The sequence below is a fragment of the Ursus arctos genome, unplaced genomic scaffold, assembly GCF_023065955.2.
Source record: "Ursus arctos isolate Adak ecotype North America unplaced genomic scaffold, UrsArc2.0 scaffold_11, whole genome shotgun sequence".
Classification (NCBI taxonomy): domain Eukaryota; kingdom Metazoa; phylum Chordata; class Mammalia; order Carnivora; family Ursidae; genus Ursus; species Ursus arctos.
In genome coordinates, this window is record NW_026622775.1 from 32,039,196 (window position 1) to 32,056,760 (window position 17,565).

The window sequence follows — 17,565 nt, forward strand, 5'->3', positions numbered from 1 at the left end:
GCCTACTATTTGTAGTTAGGCCTTCACAGTAAGTCAAAGAATAACATTAAGAAGATTCATTGTAATTCCCTTTTCCATTTCAGTCACTTTATTTGGATCCTAAGTCCTGCAAGGCTGCAAAATTCATTTTGTAAAAAAAAAAAAAAAAGTGTCTTTAGACTATTCTCTGAAGTGGCTTTACACTATTTCCTCAAACACACAGATCTAACCTTGCTCCCGTAATTCTGCATAAATTCTTGCTGTTCTCTGAGAAGCAGCTCTTCTCTGAGTTCAGACCTAAGGAGGGAATGCCCGGCCATTCTGCAGCGTGTCTGCTCTTGCCCCCCACCAGAGCAGATGTCAGGTGCAGAATCTTCCTTTGACAATCCTCCCATGAAACTTAGCTAAAGGGCTAGCATCAATGTAAGAACAATATCTAGATTTTAAAAATCATTACTTTATTAGGCACATATTCATTAACATAAAAATATTGTGAGGCGTTGGGCCAGAAGATATCTAGTTTCCCTTCCAACCGTGATTCAACAGGAAAAGCCTATTTATAGACCCCTATTCTGACAGAAATGAAAAAATCAGTGTTCACCACACTTGTTCAGATGTTTCAATAAAATATTTATCTTATGTCAAAATACTATATTTTGCCTTTAGCTCTCTTGGCATCAATGGAGATATAAGGCCACATGATGATAATGGTGCAAGAAGTCTCTTTACGAGTGGATAACACCACTGCTTCAACGGTGACGCGTTCTTTCTTTCTTTCTTTGCAGAGACATGGCAAGAATATCAGATCGCCTAGCATTTTCCTTCAAGGAGGAATAAATATCTATGGGGAGTGCATACCGTCTTCCTTGTGGCAACTTTCTCTTTCACCTGCTGGGAAAAATATCAGTCTGGATGATCTGCAGAAAGCTTGCCTCTGGAGCTCTGCCTGCCTGCCTGCCTGAAGACCCTCCCCATTCACCCTGGCCAAGGGGTCCCCGCCACGAGAAACAGGAAGAATTTCATAGAAACGAAAGTTGAAGCATGCCCTTACCTCATCAAACCCCATAAAAATGAGAGAACTTCTTTTTCCCTCCTACCCTCCACACACATGGTTTCAGATTCTTTCAACATTCTTTCAGTTTCTCTTTTTCTCAATGTGATCAAATTAGTTAAACCAAAATTTTGCTTCCATTATGAACGAAACTCCAGGAGGAAATTAGCCGAGTTTAGCAATATATTGGCAACATGTACTAATACCATTTTGACATTAAGCTCGAGAGCAAGATATTCAAAAGGCAGTTGCTAACTTTCACATTAAAGTTAAACTTCGTAAAATACACATAAACTGATTTTTTTAATTAGCACTAATACGCCAACATCCCCAAATTCTGAAGGCTTATTAAAAAAAAGTAATATTTTTTCATTTTCTTTTCATTCCCAGCGGCTATCCCAAGAGAGCACACCCTTCTTTTGTTCTTCGAGGGGTGTGGGCAAAAGTGGCAAAACAAACATCCACACATTTATGCTAAAACTATATAAAGCAGACTGCAAAAGAACCTGACTTTCTTTTACTTGGCAGAAATAGAAATGGAAAACAATTTCTATTTTCCATATGGTCTGAAACCATAACCTGCATAACGTAAAGTTTAAATTTATAAAAGAACTTAAAGGATTGCATTTGGGGGAGATTATAACTGACTACATGAATATCAAACCATATTATTTGCTAAAAATAGATTTATTTAATCCCCAAATAAAGCACCATTATTTAGAATTAATTTTCAATTATGCACAGTCTCTCCTGTCTGGTCGGGAACCACACGATTCACTAGGAACTTTTAACTTATTAACGTGCACAATAAAATTGTACTTATGAAGTCAAACCACAGAGGAAAAAAAGATGAAACTCAGCAAACGTTTGCCAGAGTTTGGGCTTTCCAGAGGCTGCCAGCCACGCATTGCTCACGTGGTCAAGCTGGACCCAGGACGGCACCACACAGCCGCCTCTGCTGCTTCTGACTTCATGACCATGTGATATTTAATCATACGTACCTCACATATAGGTACGGGAGGTTTTGTTACCTTATTGGAAAAATGGTCTTTCTTTCTTTCTTGCCTGCTTTCTTTCTTTCTTTCTTTCTTTCTTTCTTTCTTTCTTTCTTTCTTTTTCCTTCCTTCCTTCCTTCCTTCCTTCCTTCCTTCCTTCCTTCCTTCCTTCCTTCCTTCCTTTTCTTCTTTCTTTCGTTTTTCAACTAGAGATGGTGGAGTTTTCAATATATGTATCTATTTCAAGAACAGCTGCTTTAAAATCAGTTCGTTCTCATGAAGAGGAAGGCATTTGCCTCTTCTTTTCTGGCAAAAATAATCTCTCTTGACAGCTCTAATATGCCTTTTTCTCACTTCTGTTCTAGTCTTTCCAAGGCAAAAAAAAAAATCTTTATCACAAAATCAAATAAAACGATCTATTATAAACATTCCATCTCTGAATTCATGTTATAAAATTAAATTATGGAACAGAAGCTGAACAAAGGATGATATCTATTGTATTCCTATTTTCCAGAGCAAAAGAGCAGTCAAGGTGATTTGCAAACTCTGAAGCATATAAAAATATAATGCTATTATTTCCTCAAATAGTTGAGTGGACAGATATCACTTTGAAAACACATAAATTCAGATATAAGACACTGATTTTTTTTTTTTTTTGCAGTTTGAAAAAACTATAAGTCAGTATTATTCAAGTTGATTTGACAAGTCTTAAGTATAGATTTAGGAAGTCTTTAGCTTAGGTAGAGGGGATGCTTTATGTGGTTTTATTCTTAGGTATTTAAATCCTGCCTTGTTTTAAAAAGAATTTAAGGCAGTTTAAATGGATACATAAAATTCAGTAAGATATCAAGAATGAAAAGTGGGAAAGAAACAGTAAATGCAAGGGTTATATCATAAAAAGAAATTAGGAATGAGGCCACTATATTTTTTTAAAAGGCCCATTAAAGCATGCTATCCATTTCTAGTAGATGGAGCACAGAATCGGCTGTGAGCTTTTTAGGAGTCTCTACAAAAGGGAAAGCACAAAACTGAAACTCCTGCACACACGATCACATCCAGCTACCCCACCCCCATACACAAATGCGCACACGTATTCGGGTTGTTCCGGAGAATCATAAACAAGCCTAATGGTAATGCTGTAGAAATGAGTGCAAAGACTATTCACAGGGAACTTTACAAGGTAATGAAAAACGCCTGCAACTTAGATGAACTTTGAAAGCAGTATGCTAAGTCAAAGAAGTCATTCACAAAAGACCACATATGCTAGCATTCTATTCATGTGGAATGTCTAGAATAGCCAAGTGATGGACATTTTCTAAATTTAGATTGGGATGATGGTTGTACACCTTTGTGAATATACTAAAATCTACTCAATTGTACATTTTAAGTGGGTGAATTTTTTCTTTCTAAACTTCAGATTAAACAAGAAGCAAGTTTTTGATATAAACATATCTCAAATGTTTCATGGGGTATTTTTTTTTTAATTGAAGTATGGCTGCAACGCAATGTTACCTGTTTCAGGGGTAAAATGTAGTGGTTTGACAACTCTCTCTGTTAGGCTGTGCTCACCACCAGTGTAGCGACCCTCTGTCACCGTACCACGCTATTACAATATCACTGATTAGATTCCCTACGCCGTTATCTTTTATCCCCATGAGTAATTGATTCTATATCTCTCACTCCCCTTCACCCCTAAGTGGATGAATTTTATGGCATGGTATGGTATGGTAGGTGTATGTGAATTTTATCTCAGTAAAACTGTTAACAATGTGATACCATTCTTACACTAGATCAGAGGTTATGAAACCTAAGTATGCACCTCAGTCACCTGGAGAGTTTGTTAAAGAACTGATTGCTGGGCCCCACGCCTACCATTTCTGATCCAGTAGGGCTGGGGTGAGGCCTGAGAATCTAGATTTACAACACGTTCTTGGGGGATGCCGATGCTGCTGGCCTGGGAACCACTCTTTGAGAATCAGTGCATAGACAATATGAGTAATCGCAAGGGCTGTTTCCTTTACCTTCCTCGGTGTGGTCTGAGGAATCATACCAATGCACAGTTTAGTACAAACAATTTGATGAGACACCATGATGACGAAGAAGGGGGTAGCGATAGCATAGTACCAGTGACAATCGCTACCTCAGTAACAGCCGTAGAGCATTTACTTTTTACTGATCCTTACTATGTAACAAGTACTCTATTAAGTGCTTCGATGATCATTATTTAATTTAATCCTCACAATAGCCCTGTGAGATGAAGATGCTGGGGAAATCAACACTGTAAGAGTTAAACTTTATCAAGCACTTCCCTGATATTCCTGTTACCCATTTCTTCATATATATTGTTTCACTTTACACATAGAGAACCCAAAGTTTTGGAGGATTTCCTTCTTACTGCCAAGAAGTGGAGAACCAGGCCGTCTATCCCCAAAGTTCTTCCTTTTTTTTTTTTTTTTTAAGATTTTTTTATTTATTTGACAGAGATAGAGACAGCCAGCGAGAGAGGGAACACAAGCAGGGGGAGTGGGAGAGGAAGAAGCAGGCTCATAGCGGAGGAGCCTGATGTGGGGCTCGATCCCATAACGCCGGGATCACGCCCTGAGGCGAAGGCAGACGCTTAACTGCTGTGCCACCCAGGCGCCCCCAAAGTTCTTCCTTTTAACCACAGAACTACACTCACTACTCTTCACCAAGCTGGCTTAATTCTTAGATTTTAGAGAATTCAGAGCAACGACTCTGCCAAAACAATGCTGTGATACTTGAGAAATACCACGTGTGATTTTTTTTTACTATAATAAACGACCAATTTTCCAAATGATATGCTTTTTAAATTACCCTCTTGATCCCTGTAATGATGTCATTCACACTCATATGAATCCTGATAGACTCAATGAATGGGAGCGAATGGGATGTAATTGCCCATAATATATTTTTGCTCATAGGACTTGAGACCATTATCCTCGGACATAAATGCATATTACACTGGACATTTGAACTTTTCTGTCATCAGTGATCTTCCAATTAGGAGAAAAGTTAGCAGTATTTTGACTGCTTTTCCATAAACCTATTGACTCCCAATTTAGTTTTTTATTAGACAGTGGCCAACGTAGACTTTCAGGTTGCTCTCCTGGGCTAAAGACTGGAGCATAATAAGAAAAATTCAGGTCAGAAGGAGGGCTGAAACCTTTCTATGACAGTGTTGACCCAAGTAGACTAAACACTCTGATGAAGGCAAGAATTTCTACACAGTACACTGATGATACATTGATTTTACCAGTTCTGGATTTATTCTCACGGGTGTTAGGACAAACATCAACAGCGCATCAAGCGCACAGATTCATGAATATCACTGCTTAGGACGAGGCTGAAGGTGATGATTGTTCAAGTGACACTCGTGGAAAAAATTATTAGGCAACCACCTAATAACTGACTGAGATTTGGGAAGCGTTATTATATGGGAGCTAAATGCCCCAACAAATCTGTCAACTTTAAAAGCAAGCAAGGTCTGAGATAGAACAGTGATATCTGTTTTATATCCACGTGTTTAATTTTGAGTTGTTTCTCTCAGGTTCAGCAATATGTGGCTATACACACTCACATCCTCACTTCCTCTCTTCTTGCATCTCAACTTTCCAGCAGCAGAAACAGACTTCCTAGACGTTGGCACATCTGAATGACGTGGTTTCACCTGGACCACCTGCATCTCTGGCTTTTTAAAGGAAAACAAGCCCCTTCTGGGGCTAGTTCCTGCTACACCTCATTTTCCAAGTACAAAAGCATCAATCATTTCCCTTATTATCTCTTTGTGTGTGTGTGTGTGTGTATGTGTGTGTTCACATGTCTCAGCTGGAAGAGTCCATGCCTTGTCTAAAATGGAGCACTAAAATGTCTATATCATGTCACAGGCTCCTGTCAAAACACTCCATTTCTCTGTCCAAACCTAAAAGTCTGGTCTACTCCACTGTGCTTTTATTTTTGGGGAAAAAAAAATAAATAAACAAAACAAATAAAAATATTTTTAAAAACTATCACTCCTGAAGCTGTCTTATCTAGAACTTGACTTAAATATGATAAATTAGCAGTTTATATATGTTAGAACCCTTTCTTAACCGATATTATATGCAAACCTCCAATATATGAAACATAATAAAGATGAGATGCTGGAAATGGAAACACAGATGGCCAATCAATGCTTAGAAAGATTTTCAATATCACTTATCATCAGGAAAAAACAAATTAAATCGATACCACTTTTCACCCATTGGTAAAAACCTGAATAGTGCACATATTTGGGCATGTGGAAAATGGGAACACAGGTGCATGGGTTGAGGGATATAAATAGTATAGCTATTTTGAAGAGCAATCTGGTAGCATCTAGTAGAATTGAAAATATAAATACCTTACCACCCATTTCACTTTTATGTTTATTATACTGGAGAACTTCTCATACTTGTATTCATGGATCTATTCACGAGTAAGGCTACTCTCCTGTTGCTTGTAATGGCAAAATATCAGAGACAACCTAAAATTCAGTAGGGAAATGGATAAAGTGTGGTCTATTCATATGAGGAAATACTATGTTAAAGGAGAGGACTAGACCTATGTATGAATGTGGATCTTGAAAAATAAAATAAGCGAGCATGATACCTGCTGAAGACAACGAGCTGTAGGATGTGCCATACGTGACGGTTTACGTAAAGACACTCAACAAATGTGGTGAATTCACAAACAGAACCCTTAGTTCACCCACTTAGATATTTCTAGTCAAGAACTCCTAACTCCTCCTTGCAGCTTCCCTAAATCATATTCATCCTCAAGATACAGTTTAAATCCTACCTCCGCCAGGACCACCCCCGCCCACAGTGATTCCTTCTGCCTCCTGATCCACTCCGGTAATAGAAGTTTTAGGCATGTGGTCTCCTCTAGCTCATACTATCCCCCTGGGCATTAACAGAGGTTCCTCATATAGAACGTTTAATATAATTCTTAATGCATAGCAAGACCTCATTGATTACTAGCTCCCATTCTTATTACAAATGCCTTCTGCCCTTTGTTTAGCATGGTATTCTGCCATAGAAGATATTCAATAAATGTTTACTTTTCACTGAATATGATGATGGCATACTTCTGTTACTGACACATTTGCCAGGGCCATCTCCTGAGGTGGGGCTCTTGGCTGGTTATTTACTGGATATCCTAAATCACTAGCGAAGTCTTGGCGCATTCGCGGTCAGACACGTGCAAGTTCTACTCCTTGAGTGCTGAAGTATTGCTGTCCAGGACGGCATATGGTCACTAACCCTCTGTTCCAGGCTTGGTTGCTCCTAGATTCCCTTGATACCATTGGCAGGGTTCTCGCAAGATTTCCAAACCATCTAGTCCCTAGTCACTGAGAGAGAGTTTTGGCCTTTTAGAAACCAAGTATTACTCTTGGGGCTTTTCTTCTAAGACCTTGAAGACCAGGGAAACTCCTCAATTTCAGGCGTATCAGAGGAGGCGTGGAGGAGAAACATGGGTTAAGGAAGAAGAGGCAGGGCAGGTGGTGAGGGGAGAGCAAGCAGACCACCTGATACCACTGGGCACAGAGACTCTCAGTCGGTGATCTCATTTAACACAACAACCGCAGAACAGAGAGATCGTTACCCCTACATTACAGATGAGGAAACTGAGGCCTGGAGATTAATTTGTCCAAAGATGTACAGACAATGAGTGCTAGAATAAGGATTCTACCCCAGATCTTCCTGACTTTAAAAACTCATGTTTGTGGCAGAAGTTAAATACATTTCAATTAAATTCATTTGTATTTGTTTCCATTAAATGAAATTAAAAAAAAAAAACACCTATATTCCATACGCTTATAACTCTATGCCCTCGGGTAATCATTTCAAGAACTGAGAGAAGTGACTTATTTGGGAAGGTGTGTGCAAAGCTGGCAGGTGCTCCGGACGACAAGCACAGGATCTCACGCCACTAGCAGTAGAAAACACTTTACACGAAACAAATTAGGAAGAACTAGACCTCAAAATCATGACTTTTTTAGAATCAAAATAATAGACCACACAATAGAAGTATGAAGAAGATTAGCCAAAATCAGCACATACAGTTTGTTCAGGAAGTTGAAAGTTTTTCTGTAGGTTATTCTCTGATTTCCCTAATAAGTTCAGTTCCCTTTCGGTGGTTCGTCTGTGGATATCTTGTGAAAGGATACTTGCTCCAACAGGATTTTTTTAAAAATGTATTCTTTGTCACTATCTTTCACCTTACGGTAAACTGAAGCAAAAACACCCTAATGGGGTCACAGTGTTCACATAACTATTAGCAACCCTACGATGACGGTGACTCCATCTGGGCTTATTGCTGTTATTCGTCACAGATACGGGCTGAAGGAACACAGCAGATACGCTACTGAAGTTCTCCAGGGAAGAGAGAACACTTGGTGCTCATGGAAAAACTGTTCCCGCTTACGTTGCTCTGCAGGAACACAGCCCTTTCGGGGAGTCGGGAGATAACGGAAAGCTTCAATTACCTCTGCCTACAGTGCTTAGTATTCACTTTAATATCTGAAATAGCAAAGAATATGAAATAATAGCAGCCTTTCTCTGACTGGTACAATCAAACCAAAGCAAAGAAAAATAAGATGAAGTGAAAACAAGACTAAGAAAAGAAGAAGTGAAGTTTTCTATTTTAACGCAAATGAACTACATGACTCTAAAGGAAAGCCCACAAAGGAGTAAGCCAGGAGACACAAAACCTTTACTGCCATCAATGGGTTAAGGGGCACTTATTTATAAAGCAGAACATCTTGTCAGTTACGAAATAAAAACAAAATAAATTTCCGGTGCAACACGTTGAGAATATGACATTCAACAAGATAAAACTCAGTAAGTCTGATGGGCCTTTCAGTCTTTCTCTTATGCATTCAATATTTACTAAAATAGAGCAATTAAAGCCTTGTATCTAAAGGGCGACAAATAGGTTGTAGGCTGAAATGAACCCTGATTAATCTTACTAATGGCATATCAACTATCTTAATTTTCAGGGGCCATTATAGAATGACAGATTGCCGAGTGATGTAGCAAGAGGAAAATAAAAGTTACAGATAACTGAGCAATATGGTGTCACACTGTTACACTGTGGACACATAATTCCGGTGTTCCTCTCAAGGGAAATAAGACACATTGGCATTTTCATCTTCACGTACTTTTCAGTGGCTATTAAATTTCCCAACACAATCATTTTTGGTAAAGCATAACATTTTATAATCCAGTCGAATTTTGTATTTTAAAATCCATTCCTAATTGTCTATTAATGAAATATAAGCTTAAAAGTCCTTACTAAAAATGCTTCCCCTAAATGCACTGGGACAAAATGGCTCTTAGCATCAATGGAGAGTCCATAACCCAAAACTGAGAGCTCATACTGCATTATCCCCCTGTTTAAAAAAATCTGCCAATTATGTGGCCACCATTTTGTAAATTTCCACTATAGAGGTTCAAGGGAGCATTCGTCAATACACATACACTTCAGAACTCAAGGAAAGGATAGATATACCAGGCTTATAGTCTTACCACAAAGCCATTAAAATAAGTTACTGAAGGGTAGCAGATTTAAATGAGGTCTACTTCAGTCAAATGGTTCTCCACCTGGTCTCCATCCCGAAGCTGGTTTGGGGAGGCACTCCTGCCATTCAGCCCCGAAACCTCCCGGGGTTTCTAAGGAGGGTTGAGAATCATTGTTTTGCTCTTGCAATAGAGGCAACTACAAAGAGTTCCTTAGAGAGCCAGATCTTCCCAGTTACTCTGCTAACTTGCTCATCTGAAGGGGTCCTTCTGCTACTTCAGTCAAGCAGATCGTAACCAGAGGCACGCATCAGGAGTGTGCCCCTGTGGGTAATACTGGCTATGTAGGAAAAGAGTGAATGAAATTTCTGAAAACAGTACAAAGGGTGGATTCAGACAATGAGTTAAGATAGGTTTTTTGTGGCCTGTGTGTTTTTGAATTGGTATCATAACCTCTCCAAAGCTTTCAATTTCATCTTCTGGAACTTTTGCTGATAAATATGTCGCAACTGAGTAATATTTTCATGTTTAATTCTAAATGCCTATGTATGCACGAAACTTCCTAATATAGATGACCTGAAGATTTTAGAAACCTGTGTTACTCATTCATCTACCCATTCATTGAATATTTATCGAGAACCTACTATCACTAGGCATGTTCTAAGTACTGGGAAGACAGCAATGGACAAAAGAGAACAGAAATACCTGCTCTCTTGTGGCTTATTATGCCGAGGGAGTTTCTGACTAAGCACCCAAATGAAGGTTTATTTATTTCTCTTTATCTATTACATTCCATTTATACATAAATAATCTGAAACTGACAGAGAGAAGCACAATGCAATGGAAAAATTTAATATAGATAAGGAAGAAGTAAAACCAAAAAAACAGTAATGATATTATAACCTTGGTGAACTTTTAAAAAATCCAGAGCAAATAGCCTGAAAGGTGGTTAGAATAATTCAAAGGTAAAATAAACTGCAACCGATGTTAAATAAAGTAAAAAACCAATATTTTCAAAAGCATAAAAGTCAAAGTCCTTTAAAACACTGATGTTTTTAAATCCAAGGTTGTGTCTCAGAATATCACTAAAATTCTTAAAAAAATTTATATCCCTGAATCCACCTCAGATCTTCCCAATTATAAACCATATGGGGTCCAAAGATAGTTTTTAAAAGCCCCAGAAGCAGTCTGAGGTGCATTTTAAAGCCACTTCTGAGGGTGGAATTTCCTTGGCAGCAGACCGAGGAGTTCTACAAATCCTCTTTCTCCAGAAAACCTGTGAGAATGGGAAATACTGTCAAAACAACCATTTCAGGACCCTGGTAATCAACAGAAATCAAGCAACAAGCTGAGAACTGTTGCTTCTTGGAAAACAGGCGGACAGTGGGTAAGAGGAGGGGAAGTGTGTGGTCTTCCTGCCCCTCTCAGCTCAAGTTCTACTCGGGTGGGCTGGCGGTGCGCCGGGCTGCACTGAATGCGGACAGCGGAAAATGCCACTCCCAAGCATTGTCCGAAACAGCAGCGCTCTTGCAGACCAACGGATGCTGACAGTCAACCTCTCGGCTAGCCTGAGATAGCGGTCCCCCCGGGGGCCACCCCAGACAACTAGCTGTTCATCTAACCAGAGATCCTGAAAATGAGAGAGCCATGGAGGGTTCAGATAAACTTTCACACATCCTGGCCAACTAGGAGGACCTAACAGGTCTGGTGGAAATAAAAGGCAGAGCAGGTTTGAAAACTCCTAAGCTCTGAATATGTTCACAATCTACAGTCCACATCAAAAGGGGTTGGAAGCTTTATTGGATTGAGTTGTTGGAGCACAACCTCTGTCTTATCAGTGACCTCTAGACTACAGACACCTAAGTGCAACCCCAGGAAACAAGGCTTAGACAAAAAAGTCAGAACCAAATTACTACCTCGAATATAATTGAAAACATAATTAAAAAAAAAAGACAAAATTGTTACGTGGTTGTAAAAAACAGAAGGCAGCAGAATGATTTCCTATTTGGACTGTTCTTCATGTATTCAACCCTTATTTATATGTGTTTCACTGTGGACCAGACACTGTGCTCAATGTCCCAACAGAATGGTGGACATAATAGACAAGGATGAAATTAAATAGTTAATATTCTAGAACTAGAGTCTGCTCTTCAAGGTCTCAGGATCTGGGCAGATTTCTCTAGTCTTACAGTCTCGAACTTCTAAAAGCACATGTTTTTTATGATTTATATGACTTATATAATACACTGGACCTTTGAACAACACAGGGTTAGGAGCACCGAACCCCTGCACAGTCAAAAATCCATGTATAACGTTTGAGTCCCCCAAACTTAACTAGTAATAGCCTACTGTTGACAGAAAGCCTTACTGATAACAAGAACAGTTGAGTAACACATATTTTGTATGTTATATGTATTATATACTGTACTTTTACAACAAAGTAAGCTAGGGAAAAGAAAATGTTATAAGGAAAATCATAAGAAGATAAAGTACATTTACAGTACTGTACTGTGTTTATCAAAAAAAAAAAATCCACATGTAAGTAGACCCACGCAGTTCAAACTTGTGTTGTTCAAGGGTCAACGTATTTTAAGTAACAGCTTTCAAGGAGTCAAATACATTACCAAATAATTTTAAGTAATAGTATTTTGTTTCATTTGGTACAAAGAAAATAACATTAAAATATAAGAAGGGCAGCTATGTTCCAGTGCTGGCTCTAATACTTTTTGTCTGAACAGTCTTTGCCAAAACATTCTAGAGCTCAGTTTCATTATTTATAAAGTAAAGCAGATTTGACTAGATTTCTAGAGTGACTCTTTGATCTCAAATCTATGACTCAAATTCTAAGGCCATGCAATAATACACATTAACATAAAAAATACTTACAAGAAACCTATCCAGGCTTACTTTAATGAATACAATCCATCCATAATTAGCACAGCATTTGTAAACACACACACACTTTAAGACAGAACTTAAGGAACTATTTTCTTGAATAGATAAAGCACTGCATTTGAAACCTTATTTATAAGAATTGGCAGTAGACTTGATTTTAATATATGGTATCTGAGTCAAACTTGTCATAACATATCCACAAAGATTATAGGGATTGTAGTTGACTAGATTTTACTGTACCTGGAAGATCAGAATGTTAACATCATGACCCTTGATATTTATTTTTTATTTACTTAGTGAATATTATACAGTAATCACTGTGTAATCACTTAACACATATCAATTCATTTAATCCTCAAGACTTTCCTAAGAAGAGCTACTATTATCACATCTGTTTTACAGATGAGGAAGCTGAGGCATCAAGAGGTTGACTAACTTGCCTTAGGCACTAGGAGGGAGTAAGACATTAACTTGCTCACGGGTGGGACCCCTGTGTGGCTCAGTTGTTTAACCGTCTGCTTTTGTCTCAGGTCATGATCCTGGGGTCCTGGGATCGAGCCTCACATTGGGCTTCCTGCTTAGCGGAGAGTCTGCTTCTCCCTCTCTCTCTGCAACCCCTTGTTCTTTCTCTCTTTCAAATAAATAAATAAAATCTTAAAAAAAAAAAAAAAAGGAAAAAGAAATCCTTGCTCATGGCTAGTAAGTGGCATATAGGCTGCATTACAATTCAGGTAAGCTGGCTCCCAAACTCCATACTCTCGTTTACGGTATGTTGCCAGAACTTATAAACCAATGGGCTTGGACTGTAATACAGACTATTCAAAGAAGGAAATTACGGCAGTTATTAAAGGAAAGGACATATCTTATTTCCCTTAAACACATGTACACACACACACACACACACACACACAACCCCTCAGAGACTCACATAGCTCTTATACATTCACAAAACCAAATGATAAATTTGACAGATTTGAAATTTATAAAAAATATGTATATAAATATAAATATATATAGATCCCCCAGAGAAGTGATGGTATGGAAGGTAAGCTCTTCAGTGTTTTTAGATTAAAATTTTTAGACCTTACATTGTTTAACAATCCAAAAATGAACCCTGCTAATGTTATGTCGTGAGCAAGTATGTTCCATATATAATGTCGGTTCTCTACCTTTATGCAATACCACACTGTCTGGTTTTATATTTTAACACGTATGTGATACATACACCTTTTATTTACCAATTTGAAAGAATTACCTTTCTAATTAAAGAGTCCTCTTTTATCTCTGCCTTAAACAAACAACAATTACATCCTCCAGATAATTCGTGTTTGTTGAATCACTGCAGTCCTCTGGTGTATCTGGCCTACAATATCATGTGTTCCTGCTCTGCCCACCTAGTACCTTTGTTCCAACCATAGTGACATCTGTATTCTTTTTCTCCACATAAGAAGATTTCTGCTTCAGATTCTGAATTCTTCCTATTAGTGCTGAGAGATTATTTTTGAAAGAATTTTTTTCTATCAACCAAATGCGTTTTATATGGCTGAGATGTTCATGTCAGGCCTCTAAGACATCCTCATACATTTATCAAAAAATCATAATAGAACTCCACTGAACAATGAAAATGCCAAGAGACATGAAATGGGAAAGCAGAGAGGGCTCATGTAGTGGGGAAAGCACGTAGGCATAGGGCAAGCGCAGGCAAGGGTCCACTTCCCCACTGAAGGACTGCAGCCATTAAAAAAAGGGGGGGGCAGGGAAGCTAATGATATGCCAGATAAGAAGCAGCCCTCTCTAGAGAATCACAGGACATTCCTTTCTGGAAATAGCCTGTCCCATGCTATCTGGTGTGCCTCTGAGCTGGTCTTTGCAGCAAAGAGACAATTTCGTTTAACTTTTTAATTAACGTGTGTCCTTGCTGACAGACACTGTGAATGAGACACTTTTTCCTTCCCATTATGGCTTAGACTTTAGATTTAATTACTGTGGAAATGAATCAAGAAACATGACTTCAGGCATAGCATTCTAAATGTTGGCAGAGTAACAATATTAATTCTCTATTCTGAAGTATCCGTGTCATCCCATCTTTATGATGAGTGATGTGAAAATAATTTTAGGAAGGAGGTGACCGACCCAGAGACTCTACAAGACATTGGGAACATCACCTGTTAGTTGCAGTTAGGAGAGATTTTTCTTTGGATAACACAACTGAGTTCTATTTTGTGCATATTCATAATTACTAATATGTAAAGAAATTGTTCTTCAAGTGTGATACATGAAAGAAACAGAGCCCTTTAAAATGAGGGAATGGGATAGACTGGTGATGGGTAGTAAGGAGGGCATGTATTGCATGGTGCACTGGGTGTTATACGCAACTAATGAATCATCGAACTTTACATCAGAAACCAGGGATGTACTGTATGGTGACTAACATAATATAATAAAAAAACATTAAAAAAAATAAAACTTGGATCTAAATGAGTTAATAAGCTATTATCAAAATCTAGCCACGTTCTCTTTTATAGCCTAAAACGAGAAGGGGGGATGCTTAACATTATTTTCTCTTTCATGGCCTGAGCTATGAGCCATGGAAATGCAGTGAACTCACTAAATATTTAGCCTAGGAGTAAAATACGTATTTGGAAAACAAAAGACCCAAAACTTTAAAATGACCTTAAAAGAAAGAAAGTTGAAGATATGCGGGCTACCTTCTCATACAATCCAGGGCTCGGATAAAGAAGTCCTTGTGGAGCTGGTGCTCGTCTCTCAAGATTGAGCACTGTTCAAGAGTCACCGACATGGATGTCCTGTCCTTGGCACTTTTGCAACAGGTGAAACGAATACCATTTAGTTTGCGACAGATCTGCAACACAGACATACGAACAGTTTATTGCTCATCTGTATATGACTCCAAAGTGTCGGACTCGTCTAAACACTTCTTATCTAAACACACCAAATTTATGTTATTTTATGATAGTCAATTGGTTCGATCTGCCTCAGTGAATGAAAAACATTATCTTTTCATTTCAAAAGCTAGTGGAACAGATTGGATTTGTTTAGCTCTTTGTATGTGATGTGTGAGGTGTGGGGCTGTTGCAGCCCTGTGAGATGGTAAATACCAGCAGCGGCAGCAGTGCGCACTGAGAGGGGGCCTGAGCTGTGGGGGATGACAGGAGTAATCACAGCTGAGGCTCAACACCTTCATCACACAGGAAAAAATAAAACTGTATTTCCTGGATCAGATACTTGATTTGTATCCTAAATAGCTAACATCTTCTTACTTTACATTTAAGAAACCTTTGCTACTTTTGGCTTTAGGTTATGAGATTTCAAACATCCACATGGTGCCACTGCAGCAGATAAGTGAACCACCAGCCACTCATCAAAGCAACTAATAAGAATAAGGACACCGAACGGTCACTGTTACATGCGTATCTACTGTACCACGTATAATGCTAATAGATTTCACACAGATTTGCTCTTTTGTTTATTTTTTAAAGATTTTATTTATTTATATATAAATATATAAATATATATTTATATAAATATTTATATATAAATATATAAACACACACTCATGTGTGAGTAGGGGGAGGGGCAGAGGGAGAGGGAGAGAGAGAGTCCCAAGCAGATTCTGAGCTAAGCGTGGAGCCTGACACGGGGCTTGATCCCACAACCCCGAGATCATGACCTGAGCTGAAATCAAGAGTTGGATGCTCAACCGACTGAGCCACCCAGGCGGCCCTAGATTTGCTCTTTTAATACCTGCATATGAATCCTGGAGGAAGATGTAATCATTCTTATTTTACAGATGAGGAAATTGAGGTTTAGCCAGGTTAAGTAACTTGCACACAACTGAACAGAGCCAGGTTGCCAAGGACCAAGCCTTTAGCTTCTGTCCTATTTTGTTTCTTTTTGCAAATTCTTTCTTTTTGTTGTCCCAATGTAATTCAAGAGAAAAATCTCTGAACCACAGTTATGTCTTATCTCACTGGCCTACGGTTAGCAGGTGAACCATTCCATTCCTTTCTCTTCCCTGGCCCGTGGCAGGGCTCTGACGTGAGATACCAACGCTTCATTAGTATCAACAGTGTTCATCAACCTGCACTTACATAAATCTAATGTGATAGAATACAGTTTTGCTTTATTCCCTGCCATCAAGGAGGCCTTAACAGTTAATCTGCTTTGAGAAAAAGTTATACTAACACAGTCTATCAAGGGTTTTCACCATGTTTTAATTGTGATTCTGATACTTACACTAGGATTTACAAGTCCTTATTTGACCTTTAGTACTTTCTCGCTATTTCCCATATAAGTGACTAGAGAAATATGATAGCACAATTTCACTATAAAATCTTTTTTCATCTGGAAGACTCTAATCTTTTCATATAAAGAGTATTTCAAAATTTTTAATATAAAACAACCAAGACTTAGCTATATTCATAATAATGAAATATAGGCCTCAAGGGCCACTTATGAGATAATGATTTTTTTTTTAAGATTTTATTTATGCATTTGACAGGGAGAGAGTGAAAGAGTACAAGCAGGGGGAGCGGCAGAGGGAGAGAGAGAAGCAGACTCCTGGATGAGGAGGGAGCCCGACATGGGGCTTGATCCCAGGACCCTGAGATCATGACCTGAGCCGAAGGCAGATGCTTAACTGACTGAGCCACCCGGGTGCCCCAAGATAATGACTTTTAAAAAGAATGAATATTCTTTAAAATATGTTGTCTCTAGTATATGCAACTATCCTACTAAGGATATTCAGTGTTCCAAATTTAATACCAGGAGGAGGCAGGGGCAATTCAATCCCAGGACAGCCTGGGTCTTGGTTTCCTTATTTCTACAGCTCCTTTGAACCATATGAACTTAATTTAACACACTTGATTGGCATGTGGCCTCTATAAATTCTCATTTTTTATTTTTTAAAAATTCAATCAAGACAAAACCAAATAATTTTATATTTTTTCAATGAGAATGTAAAATATTAACATAGTAATATATAAATATTTTTAAAAGAGAGGGCAATGACATAGAGACAAATAAAAGCTTTTTGGAAAATGTCAAAGGGAATTACTATATTTCT

At 38.4% G+C, this 17,565-nt stretch overlaps 1 protein-coding gene across 6 annotated transcripts in view; it reads right to left on the reverse strand.

Annotated features, from left to right (window-relative positions):
* The window catches only part of INPP4B (inositol polyphosphate-4-phosphatase type II B), a 738,855-nt gene that overhangs the window by 36,407 nt on the left and 684,883 nt on the right, over positions 1-17,565 (reverse strand). For all 6 annotated transcript variants that reach the window (XM_057310095.1, XM_026499399.4, XM_057310094.1 and 3 more), the window contains one exon: positions 15,188-15,342. In XM_057310095.1, coding sequence (XP_057166078.1) covers positions 15,188-15,342 — 155 coding nt within the window. The remainder of the gene's footprint in view (positions 1-15,187; positions 15,343-17,565) is intronic.